We start from the raw sequence: 16,826 nt of genomic DNA, 5'->3' as shown, positions 1-16,826 counted from the left end.
AAGATGGAACTATTAATTTGCTTTATCAGTCACTTTTCACTTAATCCTGTTAACCTTTCAAGTGGAAGTTCAAAATGAATCCTACGGCTACCACCTATTAGAAAATGTCAAATTTTGTTTTGTTTTCTTTTATTTTTCGGGACAGGATTTCTCTGTGTAACATCCCTGACTGTCCTCTCAGTTTGTAGACCAGGCTGCTAAAGGCAGGTGTCATCACACCCAGCAGAAAATGGCAAGATTTTAATTTTGTTACTATTATTTTCTGGTTCAAAATATGTTTCAGTTGGTAGGGTACTTGCCCATTATACAAGAAGCCCTGGTCTCCATCCCCACTACCAAATAAAAGTTGGCATGGTGGTAGTATCCTTGCTAGGTCAGGACACTTAAGACCAGGAATTGAAGGCTGCTGTTGGCTACATAGCAAGTTTTGAGACACTGTCTAAACAAAAGAAAACCTCCCAAAATTTATGAAAACAAAAGATTTCAGAGTGGCAAGGCAGCCTCTATAAACTTGGAATTGAATAAAATTGATACCTTAATTGTTTTCTTTCACTTTGTGTTGGTAAAATTTCTGTTCTGTACTCAAGGTCACAGTATACCCTTTGGCAAGGTGGGTCAGTTTTACAGTAAACTGAAACCTAAAGTCTAAATGTAACTCACAGCCCCCCCCCCCCTTCTGAATATTGAAATTCTGTTCTTGTAGTGCTGGAATTCAAACCCAAAACCTTGGCAGTGTTTAGCAAGTGGTATACGAGTGAGACACACTCCACAGTTTTTGAACATGTTAAAGTACAATTCCAGCTTGTTTTATCTTGCTTTGGTGCTATGGATCAAACCTTCAGTCTTATCTATGTGAGGCAAACACTATCGTTGAGTTAGTTACACTTGAGTCCAAGAAGTTCTTTTTCTTTTCAGAAGGGGGATAAACCAGTGGAAGCCTGTCTAGTCCAGAGGATAGGTCAGTCTGACAGCATGGAAAATTTCTCTCTCTCCCTCTTTTTTGTTTTGTTTTTTGAGACAGGGTTTTTCTGTGTAGCCCTGGCTATTCTGGAACTCACTATGTAGATCAGGCCAACCTCAAACTCACAGATTCACTACTTCTGTCTGCACTGTGCCACGTGGTTTCCCAAAAGAAGTGTTGGGACTAAAGGTGTGTGCTACTATGTCTGGGCTCAAATCTTTCTGAATCTTCCAGCTCTTTATCTGAGACAGCAGTTTGTTTAGTAGGTATGCTAATGTTTTTTCCCTGAATAGGTAGTTTGTTAATTTAAGGATTCAAATATTACACAGAAAATTATACCCAAATCCACTTTCTATCCCTGTCATCATGTCTGCCATGACTCCTATAAGGCACCTAGTTTTAATAATCTATGGATTACCCTTTTAACATTTCTTTAGACAAGTAGAGGCAAATGAAAATCTATGTTATTTTCCTTAATTCTTAGATGAGTAGTTATTGGCAGCCTTTTGTGTTTATTGTTCTGTATTTGCTTTCTTCACCATTCTGTTTAATCAGCTCTAGGAAGATGCAGCATTATTATGTGTAACATAAGAAGTTACATAATTCTGCCACTTAAATTGTCGTGGTGGTTACTTATCTTTTACTGTAAGTTTTAGCTCTGCTTTAGAGATGTGAAGAATTGGGAAAGAATGTTCTCTGAGCACCCATAGATCCTGTTCTGTATCAGCTCATAGAGCTCCTCTTGTTTTTTGTGTTGTTTTTTGTTTTCAGAGCTGAGGGCTCAACCCAGGGCCTTGTACTTGCTGGGCAAGTGCTTTGCCACTGAGCTAAATCCCCAACCCCTCTTTTTATTATTTGATCTCCATAGTGTACTCAGCTCTAGATAGGCATTTGTTTCCAATCTTCTGTTAGAAGTATAGTAAGCTTGTACCATGTGTGTTGATATGGGCAAATATGTTGTAGGATAGACACTTAGCAGAGAATTGTAATCCAAGGGGTAAATGCCATTATTAAGATATGCCCATGCTTTACTCTTTGCAGGTGTGCCTCATACTTGACAAAATAGCATATGATCAAACTTATATTTTGCTCACTGCTGTTTATAGTTAATTACTAGGTTTATGCTTGAGTATTGAATATATTGAGTTACATGTATTTCTTTATGAATCATGTAGTGATGAGTTTTGCCAATTTTTTTTTTTTTTTTAATTTTTCTGTTGCTCTGATGCTTCTCTGGTGTAAGTTGCAAATTTCATGTTTGTCCTTTGTCTTCTGGCTTTGTTGTGATGGTTTTGCCATATACGATTGTTCGCATTAGGTAGTATCATTCCTTCATTTGGGTTCTAGATTTTAAGTCATAAGCTGCTTCCTACCAGTACTTTTTGTAAAAATTTGTATTTGTGACTTTTAAATTTTAATTTTTGCGATTATAATTATATAATTTCTCCCTTTTCTCATACCAATATTCTATAAAGAAATCACCCTTGTTTTCCTCTAATATAGCCTCACATTTACTTTTTTACAGCTTTGATTTGTTTGGAGTTTATCTTGGTAAATGGTGTGAAAATGGACTTTTATCTATTAATGCTACTCTTACTAAATAATTTAAGTATTGTACTTTGTTTCTAAATTTTGTTCTGACTTTCTCTCCAGTCCAAGTAATAGTTTTTATGTGAATATTCACGGTTTTAAGGGGAACAGATAAACTTGTTTGGGGGTACTTCAGAGTCATAAATTTGTGAATTAGCAATGATAATTATGTTTTGTGCCTGATAGGTTCTGTTCAGTGGTAGCAGTTCTGTTGGGAGAACAGGAACCAATAATTTATTTAACTTGATTACTTTTTAAAAAGCCTTAGTAAAGTGGTAGCTAATGTGAGAATCATTTCTTAATGTTTCACAGACTTCTTATGACTACATTTTTAGACCGACTTACTGGGTTAGAGAAGAAAAGCCAAAAGCCTATGTCATGAAGACAAGAAGTAGTATTTTAAGATTTGAGCTAAAATTTTAAGAGTGCCAATTTTGTATATTTATTGCCATTAGGTGAAGGTTTTATTTGTGAGAAACTTGGCTACTACAGTTACAGAAGAAATATTAGAAAAGTCATTTTCTGAATTTGGAAAACTGGAGAGAGTGAAGAAGTTGAAAGACTATGCATTTGTTCATTTTGAAGATAGAGGAGCTGCTGTTAAGGTAGGAACTTTCGATTTTTTTTCTTGCTATATTTTCAAACTTGGTAGACACATAAAGTATAAGGCTTTTAATAATTTGTATATGTGCATGTCTGTGTGAGGGCATGTGTACATGTGAGTGTGTAGTCCAGAATTCCATGGAGCTGGAGTTACAGGTGGTTGTGAGCTACCCAATGTAGAAACCAAACTCAGGTCCTCTGGAGGAACATTACCGTCTCCTAACCTGAGCTGTCACTCCAGCCCCATCAAGTAACACATAACATATTTAGGAATGTGTATGTGAGTAGTTATGTGTTTGTGGGTGTGTTGCTGCAGTTTGAACCCAGGGCCTCATACATATGAGGCAAGTGCTTTTCTTCTGAGCCACACTCTAGTCATCATCATCCTTTTTGTTGCCAAACTCTGAACTTTAAAAAAAAAACAAAAACAAAAAAAAAGGTGTACCGTCCTGTGTAATATCAGGTAAGGTAACTCTTCATTTCTGTTGTATGTTTCTGTTTTGTTTGTTTTGATTTTTGAAACAGTTTCTCTACATAGCCCTGGCTGTCCTGGAATTCATCATGTAGATTAGGCCAGCCTTGACCTTACAGTGATCCACCTTGCCTCTGCACTCTCAAGTGCTGGGATTAAAGGCGTATACCACAGCCCCAGCTCTTAATTGGTAAAACTTTTAATTTCTTCCTAGTCTTGGCCCCTTCCTTAACAGGAAAATCAAGACAACTATTGTAGTCTTTTTTTTATATGATCAGGAAGGTGGGCCCAAAATAATAAGTGACTGAAACATTGTTATTTTCCACATTTTCTGTTGGTGGTTTGTTAGTGTTATCTTTATAAAAGTGTGGGTTTTTTTTTAAATCATTTTCTCTTAATTCAGCTGTCACATAAATAATTGAGACTCATATTTATTTAATAGTAAGCTTCGCAGCACAATAGACAATTATTATTCTATTCTTAATTCTCTAAGCTTATCTGGTTTCCTCCCAGTGTACATCACAGAGATACTTGCACTTAGTAGCTTTTCCTGCTCCAGCTCCTTCTCCTGATGTCTCTTGGACCTCTGTGAGTTCTGAATCTCCTACTTCTTTTCCCCTTGCTGGCAGGAAACAGTCCTGCTTTCTCCCCTGCTCAGTGATTGGCTGTAGCTGCTTTATTGACATAACGGGACAGTTGAGGAGCAGTGTTTCTACAACATTGAGACAGGGGACTCTCAGGACAAGGATTGCAGCCAGATATGGCGGTACAGAAATCAGCATTGGAATTCCACAGTAACCTTATACCTACAGCGGTTGTCTTCGGGTTCTATTGCTTTGATAAAACTTAATGACCAAAAGCAACTTAGGGAGGAAAGGGTTTATTTCATCTTAAAGCTTGTAGTTCATCATCCAGGAGAGTCAGGACAGGAACTCAAGTGGAGGAATTCTGCTTATAGGCTTGCTCCTTTGGCTTGCTCAGCCTGATGATAGCACACAGGACCACCTGCCTAGGAGTAGCACCACCTAAAGGGAGCTGGCCTCTCCCACAAAGCCTTTACAGGCTTGTCCACAGGCTAATCTGGCAAAAGCCTTCTCTCAGTTGTTGTTCCCTCCATATGACTCCAGCATGTGCTGACCTAGACCAGCACAGTGGTGTACTTCCAACTTTTGAGCGTTTCCCTTCCTAGGCTTCTTCTTTAAAGTAGGTCTTAGAGAATCACTGCCTACTACATGGTTTTGTTTGATTTTTTTGTTGTTGTTGTTTTGTGTTTGAAGTACTGATGATCACAACCCAGAACCTCCAGCTTATTAGATAGACATTAGCTGTCTTTTGAGTTCTAGTTCTAACGTAAAATTGATCACTTTGCTTTCTGCTGAGGTCTGTTGAAGTACTAACTATGAAATTCATAGCTTAGCCCAGTGATGGTGGTGCATATCTTTAATCCCAGCAGGTATCAGGTGGATCTCTAAATTCCAGTCTGCAGAGTTTCAGGACAGCCAGGGCAACATAGAAAAACCCTATATTGAAAAAACAAACAAACAAAAAAGTATAACATTCACAGTGTAGTGTGCAATAGTTTCCTTCTAATGTTTGGCTTCTTAATTTTCTTTCTGATTTTTCAAGACAGGGTTTCTCTGTGCAGTATTGGCTATTCTGGACTTGCTTTGTAGACCAGGCTGGCCTCGAACTCACAGAGACTTGCCTGCCTCTGCCTCCCAAGTGCTGGGATTATAGCTGCACACTACCACGCCCGTCTGGCTTCTTAAATTTCTAATGATATAGAACACAGTTTATAAATACTCCTTTTTACTTGCTACAGAATATAATTGGGTGAGTTAGAAGGAAATAGTTGCAAGAACTGAAAATATTTGCAAGAGCTGGTAGGATGGTTTGTGAAGCCTGTGAAGTTATAAAATTTCTAGTCTAGGAACTGAGGAGTGTCCTAAATGATCAGGATAGAGCATAGGTGTTCCATTTTTATTTATTTGCTTGTTTTGTTTATAGAAGTGATCACATTTCTTTTTGTTGGTGCTATGTCATACTGGGCATCAAACTCAGACGTGCTAGGCAAGTGTTTTACCCCAAAGCTACAAGTCCTGAAGTAGGAAGACAATAGGTTGCTTTAATCAGTACATCAATAGACCCCAGCAGAAAGCTGGATTTGATACCCAGCACTTTAAAACAATAAAAGAAAAGCAAATAAGTTGTTTTCTCAGCATCTGGGAGGCAGAGGCAGGTGGATTTCTATGAGTTTGTGGCCAGCCTGGTGTATAAAGCTCCAGGCCAGCCATTGAAACTGTCTGTAAATTTTAAAAAAATGATTTTTGCTTTCTTGGTTGCTCAGGGCTTCATGAGCATTTTCTGGGCCCTGCTTTTAGTTTAGGCATAGTAAGTTCTATGTTAGATATGAGGGAAAACAGTATTTTGTTACATTTCACATCCTTGAAACATCTGTGCAAGGCTTGGATGTAGATTATCATATCTTTTTTTTTTTTTTTTTTAAGTTACTTATTTATTTATTATGCAGTATTCTGCCTGCATGTGTGCCTACAGGCCGGAAGAGAACACTAGATCTTATTTTCGATGGTTATGAACCAACATGTGGTTGCTGGGAATTGAACTCAGGCCCTTTGGAAGAGGAGCCAGTGCTCGTAACCGCTGAGCCATCTCTCCAGCCCCTATTTATCACATCTTTATTGATATCTGAAGAGTTAGTTTTTGATTGATTTGTATTGATGCTCGCATTTTTCCTAGGTGTGGATTATTTTGAGAATTATTTGAAATGAAGGAGTTTGGTTAAATGCAGCTTTTTTTTTCTTTTTTTTTTTTCTTAAGAAAACTTTATAGATTTATTTATTTTATGTGTATGGGTGTTTTGAGTGTGTGTGTACCGCTTGTGTGCCTGGTGCCCACAGAGTTCAGAAGATAGCATCAGATCCTCTGGAATTGGAGTTAGGGGTGGTTCAGTGCTGGAAACTGAACCTATCTCCTCTGCAAGAATGATAAGTACTCTTTACTGCTGAGACATCTTTCCAGCAACTCTTTTACCTTCTGAAATATGGTAAGAAGGCATTGTTTTTCATTGTCAGCAGTAATTTATGTATAAAACATGAGGTGAAGGAAAGGGTTCTTTTTGGCAAGGCTACTCTTGCAAGTTAAAATAATTATAAAATGCTTATTAAAACACAATGATAAGTTTGTGCTTTTTCAAGATTTTTTCTTTAATTTTGTGTGTATAGGTGTTTTGCTTGCATGTGTGTCTGTTCATTATGTACATGCATGGTGCCCATGGAGACTAGAAGAACGTGTCACGTTATTGGAATTGGTGTTATGGATTCCTTCTGGGTTTGGGGAATTGAGCCTGGAGTTGTCTGGAGGAGCAGCTAATGCCCTTAACTGCTGAGCCAGCAATCTACTTCCCTAATTATGTTCTAAAATACTTTCTTATACAATAAACTTACTTTTATAACTTAGGCTATGGATGAAATGAATGGAAAAGAAATAGAAGGGGAAGAAATTGAAATTGTCTTAGCTAAGCCACCAGACAAGAAGAGGAAAGAACGCCAAGCTGCTAGACAGGCTTCCAGAAGCACTGCGTGAGTTTATTATTTGAATAAAGAATACCTTGGTAACAGATCAGATTGGATTTTGGGGGGTTGGTCTGATGCTTCTATTTTGATGCTAATTACTGGCCCTCAAGATCCTGTTATTGCCTGGACACCTATCCTTGTTGTGTAGACCTACCTAAGACATTATATCTCATTGGTTGAGTTAAAGGCCTAAAACCTTGGGCAGGGCAGAATGGGTTAGGCGTGGCTAAGGTTCCTGGGCTTTGGGAAGAAGAAAGACAAGAAGAACACAGATCATCAGGAAGAGTGGAGGAAGGAGGATGCCATGATGGGTTAGCATGGAGAAGAAATTGTTTGGGCTGGGAGGAAGGACTCCCAAGGATGGCATAGATGGAAAAAACACCAAATATAGTCAAGTATTCATAAGATTATGGATGGAAGGTAGCCCAGATAAGGATGGTTAAGGTGGATGGCATTGATTGAATGGGGGCTGGGAGGCGGGTGGTGAGGTTGTTGAGATAGCATAGATGAAATAGCTGCCCAGCCCACAGTAAATCAGGCAGCTATAAAATCCATCAGGCATCTGTGTCTTATTTGTGATAGCAGGTTAGAAAATACTGCCGTGATAATCATAGAGCAAATAATAAATAGCATTATTTAGCCCAACACCCATCTTTTTATTTACAACATAGGGTGGATCTTTAATTAAACTGATTTGTTGTTTCTTTTCCTCCTTCCTTCAATTTGCTAGGTATGAAGATTATTATTATCACCCTCCTCCCCGAATGCCACCTCCAATGAGAGGTCGAGGTCGTGGTGGAGGGAGAGGTGGATATGGCTACCCTCCAGATTATTATGGTTATGAAGACTACTACGATGATTACTATGGTTATGATTATCACGACTATCGTGGAGGCTATGAAGATCCCTACTACGGCTATGATGATGGCTATGCAGTAAGAGGAAGAGGAGGAGGAAGGGGAGGGCGAGGTGCTCCACCACCACCAAGGGGGCGGGGAGCACCACCTCCAAGAGGTAGAGCTGGCTATTCGCAGAGGGGGGCACCTTTGGGACCACCAAGAGGCTCAAGGGGTGGCAGAGGGGGCCCTGCACAACAGCAGAGAGGCCGTGGTTCTCGTGGCGCTCGGGGCAATCGAGGGGGCAATGTAGGAGGCAAGAGAAAGGCAGATGGGTACAACCAGCCTGATTCCAAACGTCGTCAGACCAACAACCAACAGAACTGGGGTTCCCAACCCATCGCTCAGCAGCCGCTTCAGCAAGGTGGTGACTATTCTGGTAACTATGGTTACAATAATGACAACCAAGAATTTTATCAGGATACTTATGGGCAACAGTGGAAATAGACATGTGAGGGTTTGAAAACTGATACTGGCAAGATACGATTGGCTCTAGATCTACATTCTTCAAAACAAAATTGGCGTAACTGTTTCATCTTTAAGTAGCAGTTTGCTGCCATTTGTATTCAGCTGAAGAAGTCACTATTGTGTATATATATATACTCAAGGCTTTTTATTTTTCTTCTTTTCTAAATGCTCTTGGACATTATTGGGCTTGCAGAGTTCCCTTATTCTGGGGTTACAATGCTTTTATCGTTCCAGGCTTCATTTTAGCTTCAAAACAAACTGTTAAATCATGATTTTGCAGAACCTTTGGTTTGGACAGTTCTGTTTTTTTTGGATTTGGAATAGATTACATAGGAGTATGAAGTATGCTGTAAATAAAAGTACAAGCTAGTGCTTTGTCTTAGTAGTTTTAAGAAATTAAAGCAAACAGATTTAAGTTTCCTTGTATTGAAAATAACCTATGACTGTATGTTTTGCATTCCTAGAAGCAGGTTAACTGTGTTTTTAAATTGTTATAACTTCACACCTTTTTGAAATCTGCCCTACAAAATTTGTTTGGCTTAAACGTCAAAGCCGTGACAATTTGTTCTTTGATGTGATTGTATTTCCAATTTCTTGTTCATGTAAGATTTCAATAAAACTCAAAAATCTATTCAAAACATTACCTATTTCAAATTCAATTGTGTCCTAAAACATTATTTTATTCATAATCCTTGAAGGAATGCTGTTTTCAAATAGAACTGCCTATGTGAGTGATCAAATTCATGAAAAATTTCTTGTCTATTCCATCATGTATTGTGGATATTAGATTTGAGGGTTATTCTAAATTCACATATTCCAAATACTATTTCATTGATCATTGTTCACATAATCTCTTCTAATTTTGAAATTTTATCTTTAAAACAAACACACTCAAAGGTTTTTAAACAAGTTTTGAATAATCATCATTAAAGCAAAATGGAGGTGGGGAAGCAGACTACAATTTATTTTGACCCACATTCTTTCTAATCAAGCAAAATTTGTTACTGAAGACCTTATTGCTGGATAAGTAAATACACATACAGAGGAAACTTAGTATTGTGACATCATTTGCACTGTGGGTTAAACTTCAGTTTTAGCATTCATAATCAGCACCCTTATTTTACTGATTTAGGACTGTGATTCCTGTTGTCATGTACACTTGCTTTGGGAAGCAGTCTTGCCTTAAATATCAAGTGGTTGTGTCTTTGGCTTTCTGCTAATACCTCTTTATTTTTTAAAGGTTTACCATGTTTACTGGCTATGTTTTTTTTGGCCAAGTGATAACATCTATCTTTTTGGTTTTTTTTTTTAAATTTAAAATACTTATTCAAGTGACTTTTTGCTAAATGAAAAGAATATACATTTTCCTTCTGAATATTTTTTTTTTCCTTTTAGTTCCAAGAATTGAACCCAGGACCTTGCACACATGCTACCATTGAGCACTATCGCTAACCCCTCTACTGTTTTAAATTATAAGACATAAGCCACTGGGGAATAATTAAAATGGATTCCCTTGTTCTATGCTTTGTTCCTGTTTGGTGTCTTTTGTGATCACAGTTTTAGGTTTCAGAATCATAAAGCCATTTCCTTCCTTGTCGGCACAGTCAATCACATTTTCAGTTTTGTGACTTCATTTTGAATTTTAAAAATTAACATTTGCTGCTGAAAGCCAAATACTACATTTTTTTTCAAAATTTACTAATTTAACAGGCTTTATTGATAGTCTTATTTTGTAAAAAGTTGGTAAAGGAATTATGTGGCCTGTTGTAGTTAAAAGTTAACATGGGTGTTATTTGTAGTTAGATTTAGATTCCAGTTTTAAAATTTTTCTTATGCCCATGTATACAAATAAAGAGAGCAGATACTCTTTAAATGCTGCTTTTAAACTTTGAGAATATAGTAATTTGAAACCTTAAGTATAAATTAGACTTAAATAAAACACTAATTTTTTTTTAAAAAAACAAAATGTACAAGTAAAATTTTCATTGCTACTCTTTTAAGAAACATGTGATGGCCCAGCAAGTACTGACAGACTTGACTGTCTGGGTGTGATCTCCAGAACCCACATGTAGGAGAGGATAGGTCCCCACAGCTGTCCTCTGACTGCTCTGAGTGTGCTATGACACATATGCTTCACACATACAAAATTAATTGATTTTAAGATGTTTAATTAGATGTGAGTCATAAAGAAAACTGAAAGGAAATAGAAGTGATTCAGAAAAAGCAGCTGTATATTCTATTTCAAATTTTAAGTGAGCACTTTCTATTCTGTCCCTCTCACTAATTAAAAACAAGTATGCAGAGATTTCCCTGAATCTTTGCTTTACAGGTTTTTACTTAAAAATCGGTGACCTTATATAAAATTTCACTTTAGAGCTTTTCCTATTTGATGTCATGAAATATAGCTTGTAGCATTCACAAAAAATAAACTAATTGCCCAACTTTAATGAAAATTGGACAAATGTCAATCAAGGAAAATTGTAGGTTTGCACTAGGGCATTTTATTTAATAAGCAAATACGCACAGATTATAATTGTAAGGGATTTGACTTCTTACTCTCCTACCTCCCCCCCCACACAACCTAGTGGTTAAGCTGTCTTTATAAGCCTGTCAGATTAAATGAGTGTTGGGAAGTAATACCTATATTGAGGTAGACCTCTTTGTAGGTATCCTCCTGACGTTAACAAGGATGTTTCTTCCCCATAATGGAATGCAAATTTTTATTTGATCACTCATTTATAGCAGTTGTTTAAATGTGTATATTTATATGAAGCTGTTCTAATTAAAAACAAAAAGTTCTAATAAGTTGCCAGATTTCTAATTAAATTGTTTTCCCTGTTCAAAAGATAAGGAAAACGAGTTATAGTTTTAACGTTCCGTAAAAAAGTACAAATTTATTTTTCATTTTTTCTTAGTTACTGGGGTTATTCTGCAAAAGAAAGCCCATTGCTTTCTCCTAGTTATAGACAATTTTTTTCATTGACTTTGGTTTAGGATGTGAACCCTCGTACAAAGGTTAGCATGCATCAAAATAATGTATTTTAAATTTTAGAAGAGAAGGGACATAAAATTTCACTCCTATCATAAAGCCATATAAAATTATTCTTGAAATTCATTACATCATTTGCCTCCTGCCCATTTAAATATAATCATACCTATGTTTTATTAATTGTGTATTATTTGTAAAACCAAACCCTTCCAGTAAATACTTGCTATAAGGCTATTCCTTGTTTATTAGAAAGATGTTCAAATTTGTTAAAAATTTGCCCGTTCAAAGACAATCCCACTGAGCTGTTCTCAGGACAGTCAGTTGTACTGTTCCCACTGCACTTGGATTATGTGGAATTTCCTAAGTGAGCAGTACAGAGAAAGCCTTATAGAAAGACTGCACTGGACATAAAGATTTGTTTCTCTAAAATGGGAGCTTCTGTTAACTTAGGTGGAAAGTTCTGGGAGAGCTGTTGGTTGGATGACCAACTGGACCAGACGTGTTTACTTTTGCATTGTGGATCAGGTCTTATTTTGAAACGCAAATACGAAACCTTAAAATATTAACGTATTGATCAGTAAATTAATGTCAATATTGAATTTGAAGTAATTACTGGTACTCTTTCTAAAAATTGTTTTCTTTTTAAAATATGTGTTTATATGTGTATATATATATATATATATATTCATTAGTGTTATTATTTTGAGGTTACCAGAAGCTCTGGTTTTGTTTTGTTTTGTTGTTTTGTTTTTGTTTTTTGTTTGTTTGTTTCTTTTTTTTTTTTTTATCATTTTCAGATGTTGTCCAGAAATCTGCAAGTGTTCTTTTCCTGTTTTAACTCCTTCCTTTTATCACCTGACTATCAGGGAAGCGAGGTTGAGGCTGCCCTGCCCTGACATGTCGTGATGTCGACTTGCTAGGTGGGGTTCGCTGGGGACCATAACCAGTGGAATTGTTGGTAAGAACTTTTTTTTTCTATTTCTTTTTCTTCCGTCCTTTCTTTTTTTTAAATTTACTAGTGGGGTATTAACTGTGGGAAACCTTACAGAAAAAGATTTTAAGTAGTATTTATATTCTCAATAGGAACATATAATAAGGACTTAACTCATTTTCTGATTAGTAGATCAACTGGAATGGCCTACAGATATTAAGTAATAAAATATTCCAGTTATAATTTATCACGCTAGGTACCTTACGATAATGACATTTTATTTACCTGTGATTTGTTTAGCTTCCCTGGTATCATATCTGTTACATTTTTATGGGGTAAGTTAGTATATAGCCATTATAAGAGATTTATGGCATACTAATTTTTAGTGAAAATGAGACGGTATTGCTTAAGACTGGATGTTAAAATAGTATGTATCTCTTAATTCTATAATATTTTAATATTGCAAAATTAAACTTGAAGATTTCAGCAGTTTAATAAAATAGCAGTATTGGTTTAAAGATATGTTGATATGGTAGCTTGGGGTCCAGAGGAAATTTACATGGCTGATATCTCAAGACCTTGAATGTGAGCAGAAACATAAAGGTGAGGTTGAGGGTATGGCTTAGTAAGTGCTCATACTTAGTATGTTTGAGGCACTAAGTTCAATCCTTAGCTCCCTGTCCTATATTTAAAAAGAAAGAAAGAAAGAAAAAGAGAGAGAGAGGAAGGAAGGAAGGAAGAAAGAAGAAAGAAAGGAAGGAAGGAAGGAGAGAGAGAGAGAGAGAGAGAGAAAGAAAGAAAGAAAGAAAGAAAGAAAGAAAGAAAGAAAAGAAAGAAAGAAAGAAAAACAACCTTAATAAACCTGACAGACTGACAAGTAAATGCTGCTAGAATTGACACTCTGGATTACTAAAAGTTAAAATTCAGTCCTGTATATGGTGATGCTTACCCTTTACTCCAGCACTAGGGTAGTTTGAGGAAGTAACATAATGGACACTGGCCTCAAGAAAGTCAAGGCTCAGGATTAGTTCAGTGGTGGAGCACTTGCCTAGGATACACAAGGCTTAGGTCCAATCCTTAGTAGCACAAAAAAATTAAAAAGAAAACCAGAGAACCTCCCAGCTTATGTTTGGGTTTTTATGATGACTAAGTATAAATTGAGGAAAACCCATTTAATAACTAAACAAAAATAATATAATTTATAACACTGATTAAAATTACGGGTGTTCGTGTCTGAAGAGCTGTCTCCGTATTCTTGTGGAGTGTTACCTTATGTTGGCGGTGTCAGTATAGACTCTTGTAGGTGTTACACATGTGCTAGTCAGCATTGTGAGTACAAGTGCTTAGCTCTCACTTTACTGTAGAATGGCCAGCTGATTATCACAATGAAATCATTCAGAATAACTAGCAATTACAGGGTAGGGTTAAAGTTTTGTGTTTCTTTACACATTTTAATGCATGTATCAGTGCTAGAAAAAAAAATGAGGTGTAGAACTTGAATGCTTGCATTAAGTAGCTTGCTTCGTGGGAACTTTGTTGGTGTTGGAACACTCTGTTTTGATGAGTTTGTGCAAGATAAGAGAAATAACAGTGTAAATTTATAGACCTTATGCATTTGCAACAAGGTACACTTAATGGGACCAGAAAGGGCACTGTGGAAGAGCTTCCATTTCATATAGCAGCTGTGTCGGGATCCCAGAACATTACTTTGATTTCTCACAGGTAAAGTTTGGCCTAAAGAGACTTCTGTGGCCTGCTAAAGAACATAGGTAGAATTGTGCTTTAAAGAGTCACTAACGTGTTTAGAGTTATGTTCTCTGGCTATTATAGAATTGGGCTAAAAATCCTACAAACTAAGTTTCTGCTGTGCATACAGTAATGTGAAATATATCCAAATTGGGACATTTACAAGACATTTTCCATTTAATTGTTTTAAGAAAAACCTGCTTTTGGTACAGTGTTCGTGTACCATAACTGTATTGGAATTTTTGTACGATGTTAATATTTTTAATAAAATTGAACATGTTCAAAATGTTGTGTTGGTGATTTGGGGTGGGGTGTGATTGATTCAGTTGTGCAAAACAGATTCATTAGCTGTGCAATTTAGATTTTTATAGTCAAAAGGAGTTCATCCCAAATTCAGTACTAACCTATGTGAAGAAAGCTAATTAAGGAAGAGCACAGTAGTTGTTTCCACAGAATTCCTGGGTGTGGGTCTTCCTGGAAGGTACTTAGAGTACCTTGCGTGAGGCCTGGCCTCACAGGTACCAGGCAGGGATGTTGAGTCTGGTGTTACAGGCTGCCGATAAAGTTTTTGAGGAACTTTTAACAACCACATTAGAATTGATCTAGGGAACCTGTGAAGGGTCAAATGGAAACACCTACATCATATTTTTGGTAGAATTTTTATAAGATTATTTATACAGTATTCTGTATGTGTGCCTACGTGCCAGAAGAGGGCACCAGATCTCATTATAGATGGTTATGAGCCACGGTGTGGTTGCTGGGAACTGAACTCAGGATCTTTGGAAGAACAGCCAGTGCTCTTAACCTCTGAGCCATCTCCCTAGCCCCTTCAGTAGTGTTTTTATTTCCTTGAGCTTGTAACATGGTGTACCACAAAAAGAGTGCCATTGAGTTGGAGGGTTTGGGTGTGTAATTGAATAACAGGAAGTTCCGTGTGAAGAGTTCTCTCTCTGTGTCTTCAAGTAAGTTTAGTTTCTGTTTCATACAGTTCTCATTCTCTTGCAGGTTGCCTTGATATGGCTGGTTCTTTTCTGTTAATGTTTCTTGAGAGTATACTTAAGTCCTCACCAATGGTAAATGGAAAAGTTCTGCAGCCCACAGTGGAAATTTACTTGAAGTCATATACTGATTCCTCTTTGTATTGTGCTATTAATACTATTTTAAAAAGTCTTAGGGGGAGGTTGTAGGGACCAAATAATCATAACAAACTGAATGAATAGCAAGAAGGAATCCTAATATTTCTGCCTTGTTTCATGAATGAAGATTGCTGAGAAACAGTTAAGTTAGGAGATGAGAAAGATAAGGCCTTTGCTTGGATCACTGGTCCTCAGTTTACTGTTCTGTTATTTTCCATGGGTCTCCAAGTCAAAAGATCACTCAGTGAGACAGGAAGGGTTATTGTAAAAGCAGCAGTGTCTATAGCTCTTTCAGATGTTGTCATAGTCAGGGAAGGAGAGAGGCCCGACAGGTGCCATATAAATACTGAGCATCCCTATCCTGCTTAGCTCCGAGATCAGATGTGAGCCATGTGCAGTCTGTACTGTCTGCAGGCCATCTCTGTTCCTGTCTAGACACTGAAATTCCTTTAGTGCATTTATAGAAATGAGTTTTATGAGTATTTTCCAGGATAATTGTACCTGTATCTGAAAATACTGCTTTTCTAGAAATATCAGAAAAATCAGGACCATGTACAAACATTTCTTGCAAGAAACTCTAGTGTTTTCTATTTATTCGCAATTTCCAGATAATAACCTGATTTTTTCCCCTAAAAGTCTTATTACTAGATAGCCCTTGAACTCGGAGACCTGTCTGCTGTACCCTAAGTGCCAGGATTTAAAGCCCAGCCCCAGATGGCGACTATTAGGGTCTTGGGTGCTAGTAGGGCAGAAGTCTGCTAATAGTGCTGAGCACACTTACTGCTATGTCCAAAGCCCAGGGTTCAATTTCCAAGCATGATGGGGAAGATAAGATGCTAATAAATTAAGTCATAAAATCAAACAATTAGACTCTTGACGTGTCTGAGACGAGCCTGGCCAAAATAGTCAGTGTCTGTATAAAAACTAGCCTTTAAAAGTCATATAGAAGTCGATCATCTTCATTCAGCTCTACAGCTGTGGGTGTGAGGGTCGGTCCGGTAAACTGCAGCACTGGTGGGAAAAGCTCAGCCTGGAGTTTCCAGCTGTGCAGAGAGCAAAGTGTTTCCTTGAGACATTTCAGGTCTCATAATATTCCATAGAGGGCTTTGTTGCTGCCATATGTTCTTGGGAGATGAATTTTATGCTCAAGCCAAGAATCCTTTAAGTCTAAATTTCAGTTCCCTTGGATTTTTAAGTAGATGAAACAAAAATTTTATATATATATGCTTTAAAAACTTTTTATTGTTTAAAATTTTGGGCTTTAAAAGAAAGTATGCTTTATGTTAATCAAAATGTTATCAAAACAAACCCTGTCATCAGACCTGTTGAGTGTAATGGGGCTTGTTTCACTTTTGTTAAAATACCTCAGTTGGTTTGGTCAGAAGAACTTAAATTTCCTTCCAGCAAATCATGGTAAAACTCAAAAGATTTTGAGCCAGGC

At 37.1% G+C, this 16,826-nt stretch overlaps 1 protein-coding gene across 3 annotated transcripts in view; it reads left to right on the top strand.

Annotated features, from left to right (window-relative positions):
• Hnrnpr (heterogeneous nuclear ribonucleoprotein R) overlaps positions 1–9,226 on the top strand; it is a 32,930-nt gene extending 23,704 nt beyond the window's left edge. For all 3 annotated transcript variants that reach the window (XM_021631474.2, XM_021631475.2, XM_021631473.2), the window contains 3 exons: positions 3,007–3,156; positions 7,104–7,225; positions 7,950–9,226. In XM_021631474.2, coding sequence (XP_021487149.1) covers positions 3,007–3,156; positions 7,104–7,225; positions 7,950–8,562 — 885 coding nt within the window. In that variant the 3' untranslated portion in view covers positions 8,563–9,226. The remainder of the gene's footprint in view (positions 1–3,006; positions 3,157–7,103; positions 7,226–7,949) is intronic.
• Positions 9,227–16,826: the final 7,600 nt, after the last annotated feature.

This window comes from Meriones unguiculatus, chromosome 3, assembly GCF_030254825.1.
Source record: "Meriones unguiculatus strain TT.TT164.6M chromosome 3, Bangor_MerUng_6.1, whole genome shotgun sequence".
In the NCBI taxonomy this organism is placed as follows: Eukaryota; Metazoa; Chordata; class Mammalia; order Rodentia; family Muridae; genus Meriones; species Meriones unguiculatus.
The sequence above is the reverse complement of the archived record's forward strand: the minus strand, read 5'-3'. Positions and strand labels throughout refer to the sequence as shown.